This window comes from Lytechinus variegatus, chromosome 12, assembly GCF_018143015.1.
Source record: "Lytechinus variegatus isolate NC3 chromosome 12, Lvar_3.0, whole genome shotgun sequence".
Lineage (NCBI taxonomy): Eukaryota > Metazoa > Echinodermata > Echinoidea > Temnopleuroida > Toxopneustidae > Lytechinus > Lytechinus variegatus.
In genome coordinates, this window is record NC_054751.1 from 8114234 (window position 1) to 8136126 (window position 21893).

General features: G+C 35.3%; 1 protein-coding gene and 1 pseudogene across 2 annotated transcripts; both read left to right on the plus strand.

Moving 5' to 3' along the window:
- The first annotated feature begins 3669 nt into the window (after positions 1-3669).
- On the plus strand, positions 3670-6850 carry LOC121425539 (annotated as a pseudogene).
- Positions 6851-15110: 8260 nt separating this feature from the next.
- On the plus strand, positions 15111-18464 carry LOC121425134. Of its 2 annotated transcripts, none has more exons than XM_041621127.1 (3): positions 15111-15323; positions 16140-17487; positions 18035-18464. In XM_041621127.1, the coding sequence occupies exons 1-2, from the start codon at positions 15296-15298 to the stop codon at positions 17459-17461; spliced, it is 1350 nt and encodes a 449-aa protein (XP_041477061.1). In that variant the 5' UTR covers positions 15111-15295; the 3' UTR covers positions 17462-17487; positions 18035-18464. The 2 variants fall into 2 exon arrangements, with proteins under 2 accessions (XP_041477061.1, XP_041477060.1); XM_041621126.1 differs by having other exon boundaries at positions 16140-17484; positions 18049-18464.
- Positions 18465-21893: the final 3429 nt, after the last annotated feature.

Below are 21893 nucleotides of genomic sequence, written 5' to 3' on the forward strand. Positions count from 1 at the left end.
GGTCTTTTTTTAGTTCAAGGATAGTTCATTAGCTTTAAACCACTGTGAGACTTTAATTAATTCAATATTTAAGATGTTGTTTAAGGAAGTTATATTTTTATGAGAAAAAACTATATTTGTGTCGTCAGCAAATAATACAAATGATAAAATGGAAGACGTATTAATAATATCATTGACATATAATAAACATAAAAGCGGGCCTAGAATGGAACCTTGAGGGACACCACATTGAACTGGAAGTAAACTAGAATCGTTGCCATTAAATGTGACATATTGTTTTCGGTTTATTAAATATTTTTTAAACCAAAGGAGTGATTGACCGCGAATACCATAATAATTAAGTTTTGAAAGTAAAATATTATGATTAAGTGTATCGAACGCCTTACTGAGGTCACAAATATACCAATGACATGCTCTTTGTTGGCTATGGCGTTTGTTATTTTATCGTAAATTTGGATTAAAGCCAGGTTTGTTGAATAATTTTTTTCTAAAGCCATATTGATTAGAAATTAATAAATTGTGTTTGTTGATAAATTCATAAAGTCTATTATAAACTATTTTCTCGAGGATTTTGGATATAGGGAGAAGAGATATAGGGCGATAATTGCTTATTTCATGAGGATTGTCTTTTTTGAAAATTGGATTGACTTTGGCGATTTTGAATAAGTCAGGAAATATACCTTGTGATAGAGATTTATTAAAAACATGACTAAGAGGGTTTGCAAGCGGGTGAATTATTTCTTTTAAAAGAGACATACTAATTTTATCATGCCCATGAGATTTGGAGCTATTAAGAGACCGTGTAATGTTGAGAATTTCTGTGGGGTTCGTAGGGTTCAGGAAAAATGAATGTGGATTAGGTTCGGGAAGGTAATCTGAAATGCGCATTTTGGCTATTGATCTTGCTTGCAAGTTCAGATCCGATATTTGTGAAAAATGAATTGAATGAGTTTGCATGAAGGGAAGAGTCAACTTTGGAACCATTTAAAGTCATGTCATCAGTAGGTGGGAGATCTGCACTTGTTCCCATTAGTTCTTTGATGATTTTCCAGGTAGTATAAGTGTTTGAACTGGCATCTTTTATTCTATTAGTATAATACATTTTACGTGATAAACGAATTAATTTTGTTAACTTGTTGCGATATACTTTGTATTTTTTTTATTGGCTTCAGTAGGATTGCGTAAATGTGACTTGTAAAGGCAATTACGTGTCTGTATTATTTTAATAAACCTTTTGTTATCCATGGTTGTTTGGGTGTTTTTCGATTATTTTTTACTTTTCCTATGGGAATATTCTTTTCATAATAATGTTGTAATTTATTATTTAAGAGATTATACGATGTGTTTGCGTCAGTTTCATTATAGACATCCTCCCATCCCTCAAGTAATAAGTCTTGCTTCATTAATTCAATATTACGTTTAGATTCTTTTCGATATGAGCGTTGGTTAATTAATTTGGGGCACGGTGTAATTTCATTTCACAAGTTAAAAATATTGGTAGGTGGTCTGAAACTTCAGAGCATAGAATTCCTCCTATCATTTTATTATTCATGTTGCTATGTACGTTGGAAAAAATATTGTCAATTTGAGTAGATGAATTTGGGTTGATTCTAGTGGATTTGTTGATGAATGAATGGAAGCCGAATGAGTACATAAGTTTCATAAAATTGATTGAGTGATTACTGTCGACCGAGGGTGGGAAATTGATATTAAAATCACCAAAAATAAAAGTAGGTTTATTTTCATTACCTATTGCATATAAGTATTGCTCTAGCTCCTCACAAAACAAATCAAGATTAGAGCCTGGTGGTCTATAAATCAAACCTATGATGATATTTTTAAATCCTGTGTTTTCAATTTCAATGAACGAAGACTCTGCATGCAAGAGTTTCACATCGGAACGGATCTTAAATTTTAGTTTATCAATAATATAGAAGGCCACGCCTCCGCCTCTTTTTTCTTTGCGGTCTGCCCTTATCAACTTATAATTTGGTAAATTAAACAAATTTGGGGAATTACCATGCAACCATGTCTCGCTAATACCTATAACAGAAAATTTGAAATTATTTAATGTAAGAGATTTTCAAAATATTCGAAGTTTCTATTGAGACTTCTTAAATTTGCATGTAAAAGGGAAATATGATCGGAATTACTATCAAACACATTATAAAATTCTTGAGGTGTATAGTATTTGCTGTCATGTGAATTGTCTATGTAATTATCAAGAATGAAAGAGAGGGACTCCATCAAAATTGATAAAATGTAAAGTACCATAAACTAAGAAATGGGTCAACTGCAAGGGTGCTTGTGGTGTGCGTTTGCTAGTGATTGAACGGGTGTTCATGTATGTCTGTGGTGCAAATGTGCAGTCAATATCAATATAAATTACATGTACAAAAAGAACAAGACCCATCTTGGTCAGCAAGAACATATCATTGGAAGCATTAGAGCAGAGCTCAACCACCCAAGTACATATGAGATTTGAAATCATTACACTTTAAGAAAAATGAAATAAACGGTCAGTTGAAAATGAATCAAGAGTATACCCAGAAATATGAAACCGTCTACACAGCGGAAAAAAGAAAGGGGATAGCGAAATGATAAGTAAGTAATATCGACAAAAGCGGTTACCTACTTTATGCCCGGGTTTATTTTCTCTTCTCAGATTGAATAATAACATTCAGCGTTATTATTCAGTGAATAAAAGATAGCTTCAAATCGCCTTTATCACTTTTTGATTGAAATTTAATTTCAAACAGAGCACTGTCAAATATTAATAAGCATTCTTCTACAGGGTTTCCCAATATGAAGGTACCTGGTCAATTGATTTGTTATGGAGACTTAATATAATAAACTAATGCAATTTCATCTTAATTATATCTCTATAGGGTTGAGGTTTCATACATGTAATTCTCCCCATTCTTTCTCCACTCCCCCCCCCCCCTCTGGAGCCTACTTCCCCGTCGGACTTAAAATTAGAATCTATTGTGACTTTTGAAAAATACATTTTCCTTTTACGTTTTCTGCAATGACTTATTTCACTGTAAAAAACGCTGTTTAAACACATTTTTAAGCGCAGTGTTTTAGCTCGTCACTCCAACAGTATATTGTTAAAAGTTTAAATATGAATAGGAACATTCACACTTTTTTAAATTGTGGTGCAGAACTGGAATTGCGTTTCAAATCTCGATTATCATATATATTTTATTTTACTTTGTATAAAAATGATAAATAATGGTATCTATTCTAAACTTGAAAAATATGAAAATGCGGTAATATTATGTTTTTTGATGAATTTCTGATGTATGTCGTTTCACTATAAAATCATAATAGATTGTGATATGCATGGGACTATCGAAATTAATAATTTCTTTCACTCTATCATAATTATTATGTCGGCCTTATGAATTTTTGGGATTTTAATCCATAAATAAAGACGTTCGAGTGAAATCAGAAGAGGTGAACAGGAAAAAATATGTTATGCATTGCACCTTTCTTCGACACGATTACTGAACTCTGATCTGCGTACAGATCAGTGGCACTAAATAGCGTTCCTGTATTACAGCTCCCTCTATCGTTCATTCCAGTACAGCGCCACTAGATTTTAAAGGGGCCCGACCGAAGAGACATTGAACAATAGGAAAGTAGCTATATTCTAAGAGTAATGGGTAGATGGAGATCGATACGAGATATTATCCAACATAATACCATCTTATTCAGTGTGGGAGGCAGCTACACGAACACAATGAATGGATTATAACAACAGGAGTAATACCAACGGGGGGTCGTGAAGCGTGATCTAGTAGTAATTTCAACGCATTAAATTCGGCGAACAACATTCAACATGATACATGGACTTGTGATAAGAAAATGATAAATACCATGAATACTGAAGCACGGGCAGAAATCGAAGTTTAAGAACAAGTTGGAATATATCGATATTAGAAGTTGTGATGACGTCTTGTGATTTCTTTTCGTTGACCATTGACGGACAGCCTCATCTTTTTTCGAGCTGGTTGAAAGAAAGTCACCGGACCCGCCGTCGTGCTCACCATGGATACATGTTACAAGTCCAATGAAAGGTAATTTATATACATATATCCATGTTTTTCAAACATTTTTAGCAAGTGTTATTGGTTTATTATTAACGTGAATCCACATTTCATACTAATATGCAACCAATATAATAACAATCATCAATACATAGATGGTAAGATGATCCTATATCACTTTCCCCGCCTATAGTCCCATCGAAGGTTTAAAGTCTATAATTTAAAAGTTTATATCTGTAATTAAATCATAAGTTAATTTCCAATATATAAAAAAATTAACAGAATATCCATTGCAGCTCTACTAGTCATGCCAGAGAAAAACTTGATTTGGATATAAAGTCATCATGAATTTAAGTGTAAAAAGTTGGCTTTCGTAACTTGGTTGGTTAGTTGTATTATTCTGATGCGATGTTCAGCTATTTTATCTAATGGTATATAATATTTTTTTTCTCTAAAACACAACGTTTGTTGCCTGATGAATCAATGTTGTTTTTCTTTTGATCGTCAACATTCAGATAAGATCATGCAAAGCAGTTATTAATTGTTTTCATTAAAAAAACATATAGGAAATGTAAGTCAAATAATGTGATGTTTTTTAATCATTGAACTGTAGATGGACGCACAATGCATTAAATGGACATGATTTACATGCCAACACAATTCTTTCACTTGAAATAAATGTTTCTTTAAATAAATTATGATAAAAACATTCATCAATATATAATATTATATACCATGGAGTAACATGTATGAAAGCCAGAGCCATACCGTCGAGGGGGGTCAATGCGGCATTATACCGAATCAACACAAACAATTGAGATCAACTGGCCTGTTTCTGACTCAACTCATCTGTGTAATTCACTGAATCGTGAAGCTTTGCAATAATTGGATATGACTGTCAGTTACATGATCAACTTCTTTTTATTTTGATCGTACAGGTGAAGCTCATGACACAATGCTGATATGTGAATACGTCGATGATGTTAGATCCCTTGAGGATGAGAACGGTTCGATGTCTAGTACCCCAAAATGCAACTTCAGATGATGCCTGCCGCTACGGGCTTATCAAGTTCTGGATCGGACAGCAGTAGTAGGAGCATCAAGATGACGTTAGGGTCGCCATCATCACCAAGTAAACTCAGAGGTACCTTCACACTCTCGTCGGCCACTGTAGATCCTCTCACGAACTTCGACTCGTGGCCTACGACCACAGGGTTCACCTCGAAGGCGATCACAGAGCCGCGACCAGGAGTTGGACGCGGTCGTCTCCCGTCGATTGGCGAGTTGAACCCGGCCTCGAAACTAGTTTTCCCCGCTCAACAGAGTTTCATGCAGATGTTCACTACCCCTGGAACAGATGGAAGTATTTACTCGAAAAGGAAGAACCTTTATGCGGGCTACCATCAACAGGCTCAAGGTAGACCGGTCAAAGACCGCATCATCAAGCATAACCAACCGGAAGTGCAGAATAAGTCTCGTGTAGAACCGTTACCCGAAGAAACTGATATAACCAACGCACCAAAATCTTTCCTGCAGGGAAGTGGATTGCTAGAACCTAGTAAAAATGTATGGACGGCACCATCGGAAATGACCAAAGGTCCTAAACATGTTGCATTGTTTCCAACGAGATCACCGCCATCAAAGTTGACCGCTCAACGAGAAACGGTGACCATTGACGGAAAGATCCGTCGAGTCCGGTTTCTCAGCGCCGACCACACCCTCTCAGGGAAGATCCAGAGTTCAAAAAGCTTTTGGGAAACACAAAGACAGTGAGCGAGAGCAACCGGAAAACTGCACCAGACACTAAGACAAAACCTACAGAGGACAAGAAAATTAATCTGAGATCTGTGACCGTATCAAGGACAAGAAAAGCGAGTCTTGATGGGGGCGAGGGAAGTAAGATACTTCGACCTACCCCAAAGCTTGACTCGAAGCAGGAATCACCAGATGTGTGGTTAGAAAGAGCCAGAAAACTTCGTGCTTCGAAAGACAAAAATGCCAAAAAGACAGAGGGTACCGGCAAGCAATCCGAATCCATGAAGTTCCATGAGGAAGAGAATAATATGGACATTGATGATGATAAGACGTTGTGTAATGAAATTAAACATGTTAATTATTGTGATGAGAAGAAAACAAGATGGGTTGTAAGGTGGCTGGAGGAGGTTAATAAACAAAGTCATTTTGATATTATTGAGTAGGCTGGGCAATACCGCATAGTCACTCTCACCCCTCTGACTCATGTTCTTACTTTGAGCTTGACATTCCTGATGTAAATCTCGACGGTTCTGTCGGTTCATGACATTTGCTCTGGGGGACAATATTATTGCTCCGATGGAAAGTCGGCGCGATAAGATAAACACAAAAACCTAACCTCCAAAACCTTATCTTTACATTATTCTGTCTATTTCAATCCTAACTCTATAACCCTATGCCCTCTGAGATATTAAGACCGGAGTAATGGTCGCATGAGCAAATGTCGTGTCGCCACAAAGGTTCAAGCACTTTGGTCTGATACGTTATCAGACTTGTTATTTATCGATGAATTCATTATCTGCTGTCAATGGTCATATTATTTTGATGAGTAGGAATATGTCATTAAATATCAATGCCCTTTGCAAAAACATTGAAAAATTTCCATATTGCATAATATACATGTATGTTTTTAAGGAGAATCTAAGATTTGCATGGACCTTAAATGTATGCATGTGTGATAGCGGTCAACTAGGTTTCTATCAAAACAAAAATAGTATTGTTATGAAATCGATTTAATGTTCAGTATAGAGGGAAAATGTTCACTATCGGTACAAAAACCAGGAAAAAGCGTGCAGATAGGTTCTTGCGTGTCTTACGAAAATGCAATTTATGTTACTAATGAAGGATTTGCTGCAAAATTGAAATATAAATACCATGTTAAGATTTCAAAATTTGAGGTATATTCTTAACATTGGAGTGAGCACTTAAACCTATCAATGATCAACAGTATCAAGTCAATTCAGTTTGTTCATCTAAAATAATATAGCGTTGTTGTACATCCACTTACACCCCAAAAATGTAGAAAATGCAGTTTAGTTCATAATCGTGTCAGCAAGCTTTTTAAGAAAAAAAGAGAATATCTTTCAATTTGTATTTCCACTATTGGAAAATGCAAACAATAAAGATGCAATGCTGATTATGTTGGACTACATAATAATCCATTATGTGCGTAAGATAATTATGTAAAGAATGAGGAGTTGAAGTTCTTTGCTATTTCACAAACCGCAAGACAGTGTAAAAGTAATGGTTAAATTATTCAACTGCAATAAATGATATTTATGATATCTTGATGAATGTGATGGAGCATGAATACGTGTCTTGTTCACTCAAAAGTGATTGTTGCCATTAAGGATTGCCGCACAGTATACCCTCTAAGAAATAAAGGTTCAAGTTTGTAACATAAAATGAAACACTGTGTGCACCTTTTGGGGTGCAATCTTGCTCCATTAGTGGAGACGGATTATTTGCACTGACATCATGCTCGTTTGCACCTTATAAACATGCTGTGCATCCTTTCAACTTTTAAGGTGCATAATTTTACTTGACGTTAAGAAATGTTCAAATTTCAACCGCTACTCCATGGTTCATAAAAAAGCATGATTATCACATATTAATTTTATTCATGAATATCACATCTTATTCTTCTTTTTTTGGTCTTGTTTTTGTTGTTTTTTACTCTCTTTATTTCATTTTTTAAATCTTTCTTTCTTTTCTTTCTTTCTTTTCTTTCTTTCTTTTCTTTCTTCTTTCTTTCTTTCTTTCTTCCTTTACTTCTTGTTTCATTTCCCCATCTTTTTTGTAGTTTTATTAAATTATTTAATTCGAACTTGAGGGCCAACTCGATGGTTATTTCCGAAGCATCGTTATTAGCTTCAATCTTTTCTGATAGTATAGCAACCTTGTTATTGATTTATCTTGCATATAACGGTGTTTCGACCATAGTCCTCTTTTGGAGATTATATCGACTTTTTCGTATGTCGATCGATATTGAACAAAATCCTTTTGATCAGGCTAAAATAAGGGGAGTTACACTTTCTTGATATATAGAGTGTAATATAAAAAACATATCAAAGATCGAAAGGTCAAATATTTGGTGTCTCATGTCTGCATTTTGAGAAAGACTTTCCGTTGCGTCAACACCGGGAATGATAAAAGCTTGCATATTTCCCAATGCAATAGCGCCATCTATTGGTTGGTTCAGCACAGCATCTAAAACTGGGTGTGAAAGAAAAGCATCTTTTTACTAGAGGTATTCATTTATTGTAAAAGTACTAGAATAACAATTTTTTATGATTGTGAGCTTCCACTTTGGAGTGAAGACCACATTGGTTTCCAATAGTACGATTGCTATGACGTCATTACGGACATTCAATTCCTTTAATTCTAATAAGGATGGCAGCAGAGTCACAAATTTGAACATAAGACAGTGTTCGTACCATGATTTGGAACTTTAAACAGTAAGATCTTAGAACTATGTCTCAATATTCGTATCAAACTTTACTAAGTTTTATTTCAGTCGGGTCGCAGGCCAATCATGAAGTGTGTGGTGGCCTTCTAAACGAGGAAAGGTGATTTGTCAAATCCTGAAAATTTTTAGATTTTTCTTTTACAATGTATTTTGATAAAGACGTTGAAAAAATTATGTTCACTATCCACCTTCAATGAATATAACCTCCCCCCAAAAAATATATGTATATATACAAATAAATAAATAAAAATGAAATGAGAAATACCAAATGAACTACAGCAGTTCATAGACTTGGAATTCCTTTCCATTTCATTCCTAGTTCCCCATCCCGCCGTATACACCCTGTGACCAACGCAGTCCTCTGTATATGTGTGATGGTGTGAGAGAGGGTGTGTGTGTGTGTGTGGGGGGGTTGTTGCACCCACAAATGCAATAACGCCCACAATGTAATAACGCCCACAAATGTAATAACACTTTACCCACAAATGTAATAATTTTTGATCGCCCACAAATGTAATAATGACTTTACCCACAAATGTAATAAATTTGAAGGGATTATTGGCGAATCCGTTCTAAACTAAAATCCTATAGTAATGCGTTCATATAGCACAAAAGTGCAAAGTCTATTTTCAGACCGGGTTAATAAAACATCAAAGAACAAGTCCAAAGTCTTTTTTCCAGACACGGTTGTTTCAAAAATTATAATAAAAGTCCAAAGTCTTTTTTTTCCACACCCGGTTGTTTCAAAAATTTTGATATAAGTCCAAAGTCTTTTTTCCAGACCCGGTTGTTTCAAGAATTTTAATAAGTCCAAAGTCTTTTTCCAGACCCAGTTATTTCAAAATTTATAATGTAAGTCCAAACTAAGATACGATAATGACATTCCTGTGGAAAAAATGGGAATCGAGCTTAGTCTTTTCTCCAGACCCAGTTAATTAAAACTGGTGGAATTAATGTCTTTGTTGTTGTTTCAACTTATACGGTGTATATTGTGAATATATGCACTAAGAGTAAATTTAGAATGAAGCGTAGTCTTTTCTCCAGACCCGGTTACCTGTTATTTAAACATTATGAATAACAGTTTAAAAACAGTATAAAGACCCCATAATCTTATTAAAGCTGGATATAGCGTAGTCTTTCAGCCCGACAATTTTTTCTTCAAAAAAAAAAAACACGTTAATAGTAAGAATTAAAAAAATCAAAGTCTAAGACCAAACAAACCTTCAATATATATTCTTATTCTCGTGGAATAACACGAGTTTTAAAACGTACTCTTTCCTCCAGACTCGGCTATTAAAAAAAGTGACTGAAAAACTTCAAATCTAAGACCAAATTTCCAAAGTTTTACCCAGTAAAAATATGTCTTTTTTTTCAAATAATACTACTACCCCTACAAAACATTGCAATAACGCGTGGGTAAAGCAGACATCCTTTCTCCAGACTTGGTTACTATTTGAAAAATAAAATAGTTTTTACAAATATTCTAAAACGAATACCCAATCTAATTACTGTGGAACAACATGAAGACCGATTGTCGAAGATCGACTTTCCTCCAGACACAATTATTTCAGGAATAAAAAATCAATAAAACTCAACCCCCAATAACGAATCTAAGAACCAACAATCCTCCAAATTAAGACCATGCATGTAGAAAAGCACATGTTTAGAGCGTTGTCTTTATTCCAGACCCGGTGATTCAAAAAATGATTTAATCCTAAAAACAAAAGACTCATATTCTTATTCTTGTGGAATAACACGAGTATTATGCTTAGTCTTTCGTCTGGACCCGGTTATTTAAAAGATAAAGAAATATTGAAAAAAAAATGACAGATGAGACCAATCTTCAAAAATAAACCCACTTAAAATGCTTGGGCTTAGAGTGTTGTCTTTACCCCTCACCGACGTATATTATAATTTTTGAAACGACCGGGTCTGAAAAGAGACTTTGGACTTGCATTATAATTTTTGAATTAACCGGGTCTGGAAAAAAAAGACTTTGGACGTATATTATAATTTTGAAACAACCGGGTCTGGTAAAAAGACTTTGGACTTATATTATAATTTTGAAAAACCGGGTCTGGAAAAAGACTTGGACTTGTACTGTAATATTTCATTAACCGGGTCTGGAAAAAAGACTTTGAACTTTTGTGCTATATGAACGCATTACTATAGGATATTAGTTTAGAACGAATTCACCAAAAATCACTTCAAATTCATTACATTTGTGGGTAAAGTCATTATTACATTTGTGGGTAAAGTGCATTATTACATTTGTGGGTAAAGTGTTATTACATTTGTGGGCGTTATTACATTTGTGGGCGTTATTACATTTGTGGGTAAAGTGTTATTACATTTGTGGGCGATCAAAAATGATTACATTTGTGGGTAAAGTGTTATTACATTTGTGGGCGTTATTACATTTGTGGGCGATTATTACATTTGTGGGTGTAACAGGGGTTACCCAGGATAATGGCGAGTAATCTTTATATAGTTTCGCTAGTACTATTTAAAGTTAACCTAAACCAATATACAGCTATCGATTTTTCTGAATACAGGAGTTAACGATCGGCTGTTCTATTATAAAATAGAATCCTCAGTCTTTATTTTCTGATCGCATGGTAAAATTCTGAGGGTAATGATATTGGAACGGTAACATAATGAATCTAATGCAATATTCTCGCCCTTTTTTCATCATTCTCTCTTTTTTCATACTCTCATTTTTCTTTTTATCTTTAACTATTCTTCTTCATATCTCAGCGTTCTTCATTCTTTCCCCTAGCGTGCAAGGATTGGGGTGATTCAAATGCTGTTTGAAAAAGAGCAAGCTTTGATTGTAAATATGAATAATCTTTATAGAATCAGACTGATAAGATGACAATGAAGTTACTATGTATTGCTTTGTTCTCTGACAATATTTCGCAGTGATTAATTATTCATGCACATGCGTTAATTTCATAATATGATTTTGTGAATTTCTATAAACATTCAATATGACGATTGAAAGTATTCCAGACTGTCATTGGCCATTTGAATTTTATCGATAAGACTATTTACTTAATGATATCTTTGTGGTTTTAAGTGAAGGTGCATCTATTCGATTAAAATCAATCACGAGGGCAAACATTTAAGTTTTGAACAACAAGTTAATTAATTCAATAATAATAGGCCTAATGACAACTATATTTAAATGGCATAATGACTGGTGGTGAGCATGGTAAATATTCTAGATCAAAGGGATTGTAAGGTGGTATCAAGGAGATATTAAAAGGTTTCAAACTTATGTTAATGTAATGTGGAAAATGATGACGTGAAATTACATTGATAACAAGATGATAAAAACAGAGGACTACAACATAAAACAGCATCTGTGCTGATTGTAATTATCATGTTTTAACATGTTTCAATAAATAAGAAAAAAATTAAAAATGAATGAAAAGTGGATTGAAAGTAATATCATGATGTTGGAAGGCAACGTAAAAAATATTGAATCGCTCTGCGCGGTCAATGTTTGAGCGAAGGCAAGTGAGGTTTTACCATGCTAACTGTGAAGTGGATAAGTGATATTGGACATGTTGGAGGGAAGTTAAGGTTATTCAACATGTATGGATGTTAAAGTGATCTAAAGTTTATCAAATTTCGTAGTGTCTACATCCAGCCGTCCAGTTCCTTTTTTGTGGTGACATGCTTCGCACCTTAGCGGTGCCAGATCGATCGATTCTATTGACCCTCAACTCATCTCAACAATCTTAAGAATGTCCTTGGTGTCTGGTGTGCATCGTCGTGTTTCAACCGTGTAAGTTTTTATTTTATCCCACTCTAGAATCGATGTCATAGTCTTCCCTCGATATAAACATACATTGCATGGCTTTCTGTTTGTAAACCACAGACAACACAATCATGACAAACGATGTCAAATGGTGTTCATTTGAAACAAACGTGATAATGAGTATTGAAGCAATATGATAATAAACGATAACTAATAGAGAGTAGTGACATCATAAAGAATTATTGTAAATAACGGAGACAAAACTAAAATTGGTGATTTTGTTTTCCATTTTGAGAGTGTTTGTTATCTTTTGGTACAAAATATCAATATTTAAGTTTCTGCTCGTATTAGAATTACCTACTGATTCCTAACGAAATGACATTTTCAAGTACAAGGAGGATCTTTATATGCTTGCTTGTTTCACTCGCTCCAATTTCCAGAGTTTATGATCTGTTTGATATAATTAGGTCCCCTTAGATAATTTGGTTAGAAAAATAATGCATATTTTCGTACCTTAAAACATTTCGATGCATGACTTTTGTGACAGTGGATAATTGTTGGATTTTTTCATTCATTTTTGAGTGATTTATTCAGCCACAATTTCCATAGCATTATTAATTGTTTTCATCCCTTCCCTATGATTTGTGGTTCTGTTTCCTAACTAGTTTTATTGCGCAATTAGAAAATAATCAAGATGGATAACTGTTCATAATTAGATGCCCATCATTGTCCTTTATCTTTCTATTTTGCCTATTAATTCCACCAAGTGGTCCCATTGGCGGCGGAAGCCAAAAATTTTAGGAGGGACCTGCACCACACAATTTTTTGACAAGCAAAAAAAAAAGAAAAGGTTATCGACCACAAATTATAGGGGCAACGCAGGAAATAGGATGACATGCAAAAAAATATATATATTTAGGGGGATCGTCCCCTTTACCTGAAATTTAGGGGGACACCCCCCCCCCGCTTCCGCGACCTATGAGTGGTCCCTTCCGCCCCCTTTGACTTCTTATCCTCCACTCTTTGTAAATAAAGTATGAAGGACAAATTTTAAAGGAAAATAAAACCATTGGAACAAGATAGCTTGTGTGAAAACAGAAAAATCAAAGAATAAGAACAAAGAAAGTTTGATAAAAATCGGACAAATAATGAGAAAGTTATGAGCATTTGCATATTGCGATCACTAATGCTATGGAGATAGCAAATTGGCAAGCGACAAAGATGTGTGATGTCACTAGTGAACAACTCTCCCATTACTTTAGTATATATTTCACTTGAAAATTGCCTTTTATCACATCTATCCATAGATCATAATGTTGTTTCTACATGAGGGCATGTAATACATATTTTTTAAGAATACATCATGGATAAAGAGTTTGTATCATCATAAGAAAAAGCAAAAAGAGACATTTTGAGGGTATATTTTATAGTCCACCAAAGGGAAAGTTGTTCATCAGTGACATCACACATCCTTGTCGTACTGCCAATGGAAGGATCTCCATGGCATTAGTGATTGCAATATTCAAATGCTCACAACTTTCTCATTATTTGTCCGATTTTTCTCAAACTTTCTTTATTCTTATTCTTTGATATTTCTGTTTCTTCACAAGCCTATTTGTTCCAAAGGTTTCATTCCCCTTTAAGCACCTGCAGGCAGATCTTCATTAGACCTTGATAATAAGGGGGTTTGAGATTAAAGACTAGCCATAATCCATCATTTAATATTCATAAGGTGGAGTCACTTGCAAAGAACCGGATAACAACTTGATGGAAAACCTCTTGCGATCATACGCTCTCAACCCAAATAAACTTTTGTAATTCCGACACAACTAAATGTATTGTCATTACAAGACGCTATTCAAATGTAGGAACGCATTCATACTCTGCGTCTAAACTTTAATTTAATTTGGAAGTAAATGAGTAGAAGGGGAAAACTCCTTTTTCGAATCTCAATTAGATTTCCATGTTGTTATTAATGCCAATCAATCACAGTTGTTCAAGTTCAACTCTCTTCCTAGTTCCTAGACCAATTCATCTCTTCATCTCAATGTGACTATATTTTTAACCCCTCTCCCACAACAAATGACCAATTCATCACCGTCACTATCTATTTCTTAATTCGTCTTCTTCTCTTTCTTATTTCTATCCCACCATACATTAGATCTAAAAAAAAATAATCCACTACATGTATAACACTTCCAAGGGGTAAGTCGACCTAACTATGGAGTATTTTTTATTATTAGAATATTAATGTCCATATCAGAGTGTTATATGTCACAAACCTCTAATTTTGATAGCGCTCTCGCGTCTTCCTTTTTTTTCTTCGCCCCCTTCTCCTTTTTCCCTCCTTTTTCTTCTTCTCTAGATGAAATATATATATCATTGGGGGCCTTTTTACCCTTGTTAGGCTTCACCTTAATCATTCTTGAAGCTGACCGCATCACCTCAACCAATTACGTCAAGAAGGAAGTCGCCCTTAAACATTTCAGTAATGAATGTAATTGTTTTTGTTTTTGCTTTAAATTATTCGACGGCTCGTCTACTAGAGCCCAAATTTCACAGAAAATTTATAGTATGTTCAACACAATTGATCCCACTACTTGTTTTCACCCCTCAGTAAAATAACTCCCCAAACCCCCATTTCAAAACAGCTTTATGGGAGTGATATTAATGATGATGATGATGTTTGGGGGTATGAACGCGATATGTCGGCAATCAATGATATCGATTAGTTTCATAGCGAGGGTTATTATCTCAAATTTGGTCACCCGTGAGGGGGTCGATATGTCTTGCCCCCCGGCAACGCAGGCATCACTGAGGCACTACATTAGCATCCATTTTATCTTGAAGCTCTTCCCTCTTTTACCTACGTAAACCTCTGGAGCCTCTACCACTGTTTATCCGGATTTTGGATGAGGAACGGATACGGTTGCCATGGCATTTTGATATTCTGATTCTTCTGTTTTGATAAGGAACATGCACTGGAGAGAAAGAGGAATGAAAGGTAAGTTTTCTTTTCTTGATATAATTAGAAGCGATCTCGTGATCGACGGATCGAAAAGTCTTATACCTCAAAGATGGTATGTTATGGTTACACTCTGCCGTAGGGGCGGGGGGGGGGGGGTTGTACGTAAAGTTAGAAATAACTTTTCGAAGGACTAAAATATGAAAAAAAACTAACATGTGATCTATTTTTCGACAATTATTCTAATAGTATCAATTTGATTGCGGCAAGCAGTATGCTACTTCACGGCAACGTGCTGGTTCTTGGAAATTAACAGCAGGCTAGCAATATACTGTATATTATTTTAAAGCACATAGATAATGTTTCTATTTAGCAATGGGAATGGTTTGAACATATTATAATGTATTCCTTATCGTATGTTTGTTGAAATTCTACATATTTTCTAGTCAGCAAGAGTATATCTCGCAGGCCATAGTTTCCGAAGAAAAAAATCTCTCTCGTCCAAAGTGGTATGATTTTAGTCTAATGAACAAAAGAAAGGCCACTGAAATGAGATATCTGTAAAAAAAGGATTATAAAGTAAATTAGAAATAAAAATAATCACAGAAAATGTAGTAAAATAAATGGTCTTCAAAGCGAAATTCAAGCTGCACTAAAATACCTTAGGCACGTAAATTTTGGCCTATCCCGAATGAACGGATTTGTGTTGGTAAATTTCTGTAACGCAGTCAGAGGAGAGGATGTGTATATCGATGAATAAAGGAATATAAATGATGTATCATATTATTCACCAAATTTTTCAGGGATATTCATCATTTATAATCTTAATTCCATCTTATTCTTCATTCAAAACAGAACTCTGTGTGGTGGGGTTAGGAGGTAGCAGTGAACCTCCCGTTTTCGTCCAACCCCAGCGCACAACCAGAGGAAAGGTCAATGAAGAACGGGGATCTGCTATTTCATCGGGAACTGGTAGTGCTCAGAGAAGTGTAAAACCACGACTCTTTACCCCTTCAAAGCTCAGCAATCCCAGACCAAACCTACCAGACATCCTAGATAAAAGAAGTGTCATCACTATACAAGGGAAGGCTAAGGCACTTCATGGTAATGTCTCAACTGTCTCCTGTAAGAGCGGTGAACCGAACCGGTTGAGCCCAGACGTTCTAAGCTTGGGACAGGATAATGAAAAGTCCATCGCACAACGAAGTGATGCCGAAAAGGACAGTGCGTCGGTTTCAGTCAGCCAGCCAGATGCAATATCTGTGAGTAGCAGAATGTTTTCTGAAAGATCAGTGCCGACCATGGCAACATCTAACCACAGAAGGCCATCTAAGTCGTGTGACCTGACCCGTAATACATTCTCTGTGACATCGATAGCATTGACCAAAAGAGGTGACACGAGTCCAAGATCGAGTCCTACGAAGTCTAGATCATCATCATTAGATGGTGATGTCTCGGTTAGGGTTGACCCCGAACCGATGCCACCAATCGGAAGGAAAGGTAACTTAAACGAAGGTCGCTTCAGCGAACAAACCCCGAAAAGATTCTGTTCAAAGCCATTCCCTTCGAGTAGGCAACGCATGTTGAAAAACTTTCAGGAAAAGATAAGAGTCCTCGAGGGCCAGGTTCAAGCAAACTTAATTCCTCATGAATTGCAAAGTGGAAGTGTAAAGGCCTATCAAAGACTAATCATTCTCAATCAACGGCCCAAGACTCAACCCCCAGAATCCCAAGAACCCACACGTGAACATAAGCCCCGGGTGACATTCGCTCCACAGACTGCGCCGGAGATGACCTCACCGGCAACAGATCTCGAGCACGTCTGGGCGTCCGAAGACATACCGCACCCTACCGCATCCAACAACAACAACACAGAACGCAAGATGATGATGCACCTGAACCAGCTCTCGAAGAAATATCAGCAAGAGAAAACTGTGAAGTTTGCATTGGACTCCCCTTCCACTCAGACCGAATTCATTGATAGCGGCATCAGCAACAAGAACAGAGTGATCCCGAAAGATGAGGTACCTCGAGAGAAGTTAGTGAACCATTGGTTGAGTGATTGCCCCGTTATGGACCCACCTCAAACCACCTATGGAGCTGCCAACTCAATTCCTCGGAAGAAGATTGTACTGAATGTCCCTAGTACCATGCATGATGTTCAAGAAGAGTCGTAGTTGATGCATATTTTTAAAGAGTTAAAGGACAAGTCCACCCCAACAAAAACTTGATTTGAATAAAAAAGAGAAAAATTCAACTAGCATGACACTGAAAATTTCATCAAAATCGGATGTAAAATAAGAAAGTTATGACATTTTAAAAATGAGAGAATCGATGATGTCACTCACTCACTATTTCTTTTGTTTTTTTATTGTTTGAAATATTTTGATTTTCTCGTCATTGTCATGTGAAATGAAGTTTCATTCCTCCCTGAACACATGAAATTCCATTATTTTAATATTTCATGCTTCAGGCAAGGAGGTCCTAATCATCAAATTCGTAAAAAATGAAATATTGTATAATTCAAACAATAAAAAGCAAAAGAAATAGTGAGTGACATCATCGACTCTCTCATTTGGATGGAACTGGCTCGTTCATATAACTATTTTTTGAAAAATAAGCAAAACTTTGAAATGTCATAACTTTCTTATTTTACATCCGATTTTGATGAAATTTTCAGCATTGTGCTTGTCTGAATTTTCTCTATTGATTCAAACCAACATTTTTCTGAGGTGGACTTGACCTTTAATTTACGATTCTGTCAAAGAACTGATATCATAGATGTATACGTCATTACTGTCCTGACGAGGAAACCAACATGAACAAACAAGATTTTCTCGGTACATAGATGAGCACTAAATATGCCAAACGCTAATCTTTGTGCTAAGTTTCACGCAACAAGGACTACGTTATATGATTTTCGTGCAATAATTGATGCTAATTGGTCTCTTTTGATATACACTTGAGAAGTGATGGTCAATGTATAGATGTATTTATTTTAAAACATGCACGTTCTTGAAATGGAAAAAAGCGTTTTTTGAGGGTTGTCCTAAAGTATCTTATTGAAAACAAATTAATATTTGAGCGAAACTTTGATGATGTTTCGTAGAAATAAATATACTCTAAAGAGGAATGTCAACATGATTTTAGCCATACACGAGAAATATTACCATCTATTTTAAAGAGAAGAAGGTTATAAGATTGGAAAGGAAAGGACAAGTTTGAATTTATGAATTTTAAATCGAGATATATTTTTATCTATTCTTTTGTTGATGTGTGCAATTATCACCTTATTATGTTTGAAGAACACTTTTTTTTAAATCATGTATCACAATAAATAGAGAACCAGATATCACGAAATCACGTAAATATGAATTCATTAACAGAGTCACGTCGGTTGTACTTGTCCTGTTATTTTTAGCGAATGTTGCCTGTATACCAAATTCTTGATCTTAAAGGTATTGTTTAACTTTGTGAGCAGCCGATTTAAAAAATTCTCAAACCAAGATGACACATGTGTACAAGTGCATGTATTAGAACTAATAAACCCTGAAAACAACCATTATTGAGAATAAAAAGCTAAAACTACAAGGCAAACACCGATTTTGTAAATAGGTGTCTTATAGACACCTAAATAGTACACATAAGGGATGAAATTAAGATGGTGTTTCCGGTCACTTTATATTTCAATTTTTGAAGCACTAAATAATCATTTTCGAACGCAATTTTTTCTGGGCTTCATTTTTGGAACATATCACAGACACAGGTGACAAGTGTGACCTTCTAGCTCAGATTTTTTAAAAGTCAAACCGATGTTAACCAATCACTTTAAATCTGCTTGACGGATTGCTAGTATGGTGTTGCTTTGATATTTACCGGTTGTGTTCACGTCGTGTGTGTGATGCCGATGATGCCTTTTAGTCCATCATAAGATAAGATAATATGATGTCGAGCTTGGTCATGTTGACAGTGTTCCTAGTGCCTACCGGTTGGAATTTTGCTGCATTACTTGCTAGTGTATATTCATGATTCAGTTTCATGTTCATTGTGCATGATGTTGATTGTCATGATGTCGAAAATGAGGCAATTAACTTACTATGTTGAATTGCAGAAATCCAAAGTAAATACAGGCACATAAAAATATACACACCGAAGGAAAATACCATTGTCACACTGAGAGCTCCTTACAGGTGCAACTTTGTACAATTTTGGGCTGAAAGGTGTAAAGTTACACCTGTAAATCCCAATGTGCCATCGGATTGCAAGTTTAAGGCGATAACATGACAAATTAGCCTATTTTCATTCATATATGATTTCGCTGTTTTAAAGTCACTGTAGACTGATAAAAATACAAAAAACTATGGTCTCCCTCGAAATAATATCAACACAAACAGAACAAGGAGTACTTCAGGTTTCATCAAATAGAATTTAATCATCATACAATGTCATATGGCATAGGTCTTGATACTTGAACATTTCATGTAAATTAACAAATTTAGAAAGCATTCGTTCATTTAAATATATAAGTTCCTATATTCTGAGCATAATTTTACTCATAATCAAATTTTGAAATGTTGAAGGGAAAGGTCACTAGAAAATGAGTATACAATCGATTCAAATCAAATCAAATTGCGATAGTTCTAAATTTATGTAGTTGGCATGGTTAAATGACTTTTAGATCAATTGCTATTCAAGTTTGATTTGAACCTATCGTAACCAGGCCCTTTGTAAAGCCCCTTTCACAATTGGTGGTGCGACTGCTTACACCCGTTGCAATTTTGTGCAACATATATTGCGACCAAATTATCGAGTATTGCGACCAAATTATCGCAAACGAGCAATTGTGAAAGCCCCTTAACATGAGGGCGTTGTTGGATTTTTATGAAAACAAATATATTTAGTTAAGATATACGTAATCAATTTTTTTGCATAAATACACCAAAGATTGGCGGAGTTATATGTCTTCCAATTTTGTGACGTCTTACATTCGCGTATATGGTAGCCCCTGTACAGAGTGTCATCGTCCGAAAATAGCAAACAATTTTGCTCGAGAAAATAACATGTGACATAGTATAACACGAAATATAATTTTCATAAACGCTTTCAGTGATAAAGAACACAGCCCATGAAAATGGGATGTATGGATTTGATTGCGTGTGATGTCACAAAATATAAACATGATAACCCTGACCATGTTATTCCCTGATGGTTTTTCATTCGTAGGATTTAATCAAATCTATTTCAGGGAGACCCCCTCCCCTAAAAATTTATTTTACTATCATCACATTAAAAACACTAATTTCATAAGTAAAATTTAACATTGCTTATCGATTCGACATAATTTCAAAAGCGATTCAAATAAAAACTATTAATCGGGAATGGTTCATCCCTCCTCTTCTACAAAAAAATGGGTTTTGATAATACCCAATTCTCAAATATTCGGGGAAATAGATACGATACCTAGAGGCTGTAGACTATACAGAGCATTACGTGGTAATCTCAAATTCCATTTCATGTTTCCATTTCCATCCCTCTGCAGCTCTAAACTCTGATCATTTAGCTTATATCAGTAGATGTAACCAAATAATATAATCACTTTGGCACTACAATATTGGCATAACTAGAACGAACTTGCTATCATTTTGGACTCGGAGTATCAGAACTCCAAATTAGCAAATGCTTTACAGCACTCGCACACACTGGATTTTGCTCCGACAGGGCGCTATGTCGAAATTTAATCAACATGAGGATTTTCATGCATAAGATGTAAAGGGTAAAAATTTAGAACATAGAGATCTGTTTAAACAGTGTACATATTGTGTAAGATAGGCATATTTCATAATCTGGATAATTCGAAAATAAAGTCAGAATTTATAAAAATCATCTCTACATTCACATGTGTCGCCGCAAAACAGTTTTATATGTGAAGGAAGGGGCCGATCCGAGAATGGGAGGGGCTGATAATCCAAGAAAATCACAATTAGATGAGATTTCACAATTTTATACACAATTACTGGTAAGGTGTGGTGCGGGGGTACCTCAGCCAACTCCCTGCTACTTTGATTCACATGTACAATAAACGATACAGAAATGATCAAAAATGCAAATTCATATATCAAAACGGTTCGGACATGAAGGTGTTTTGCTTATTTATGTTTGGTGTTTAGAACAATCCAGCTTCGTCAAACTCTACAGTCAACTAGTAGAAACGTAATATACACGTACCATGACGCTACTCATTCGAAGATAGAACTAGGAGTTGTTTTACGCTTGTCGACATTGACAAGAAGTCATTCTTTAAGAACAGTTATCACAAACAGTTATTTACCGTTTGATAGTAACAGTCAGGGGTCAGTATTTCTCAATCATACAAACGAATGAGGTCACTGAAATTGTCAAAGCTAATAATAATGGCAGTAGCCAATTACTTAGGTTCAATTTAGACAATAAACATTGAATATCACTTTGCTTTGTATTTGTCAAGGCAACTACCTGATAAATATGTTAATACCGAAAGTATTAACTAGTAGTGGCATCATCGTGAAAGCCACGTAGATTTATTTTACTACGTGATGACACGGGTATTTTCAAATATTGTTTTATGGCAAA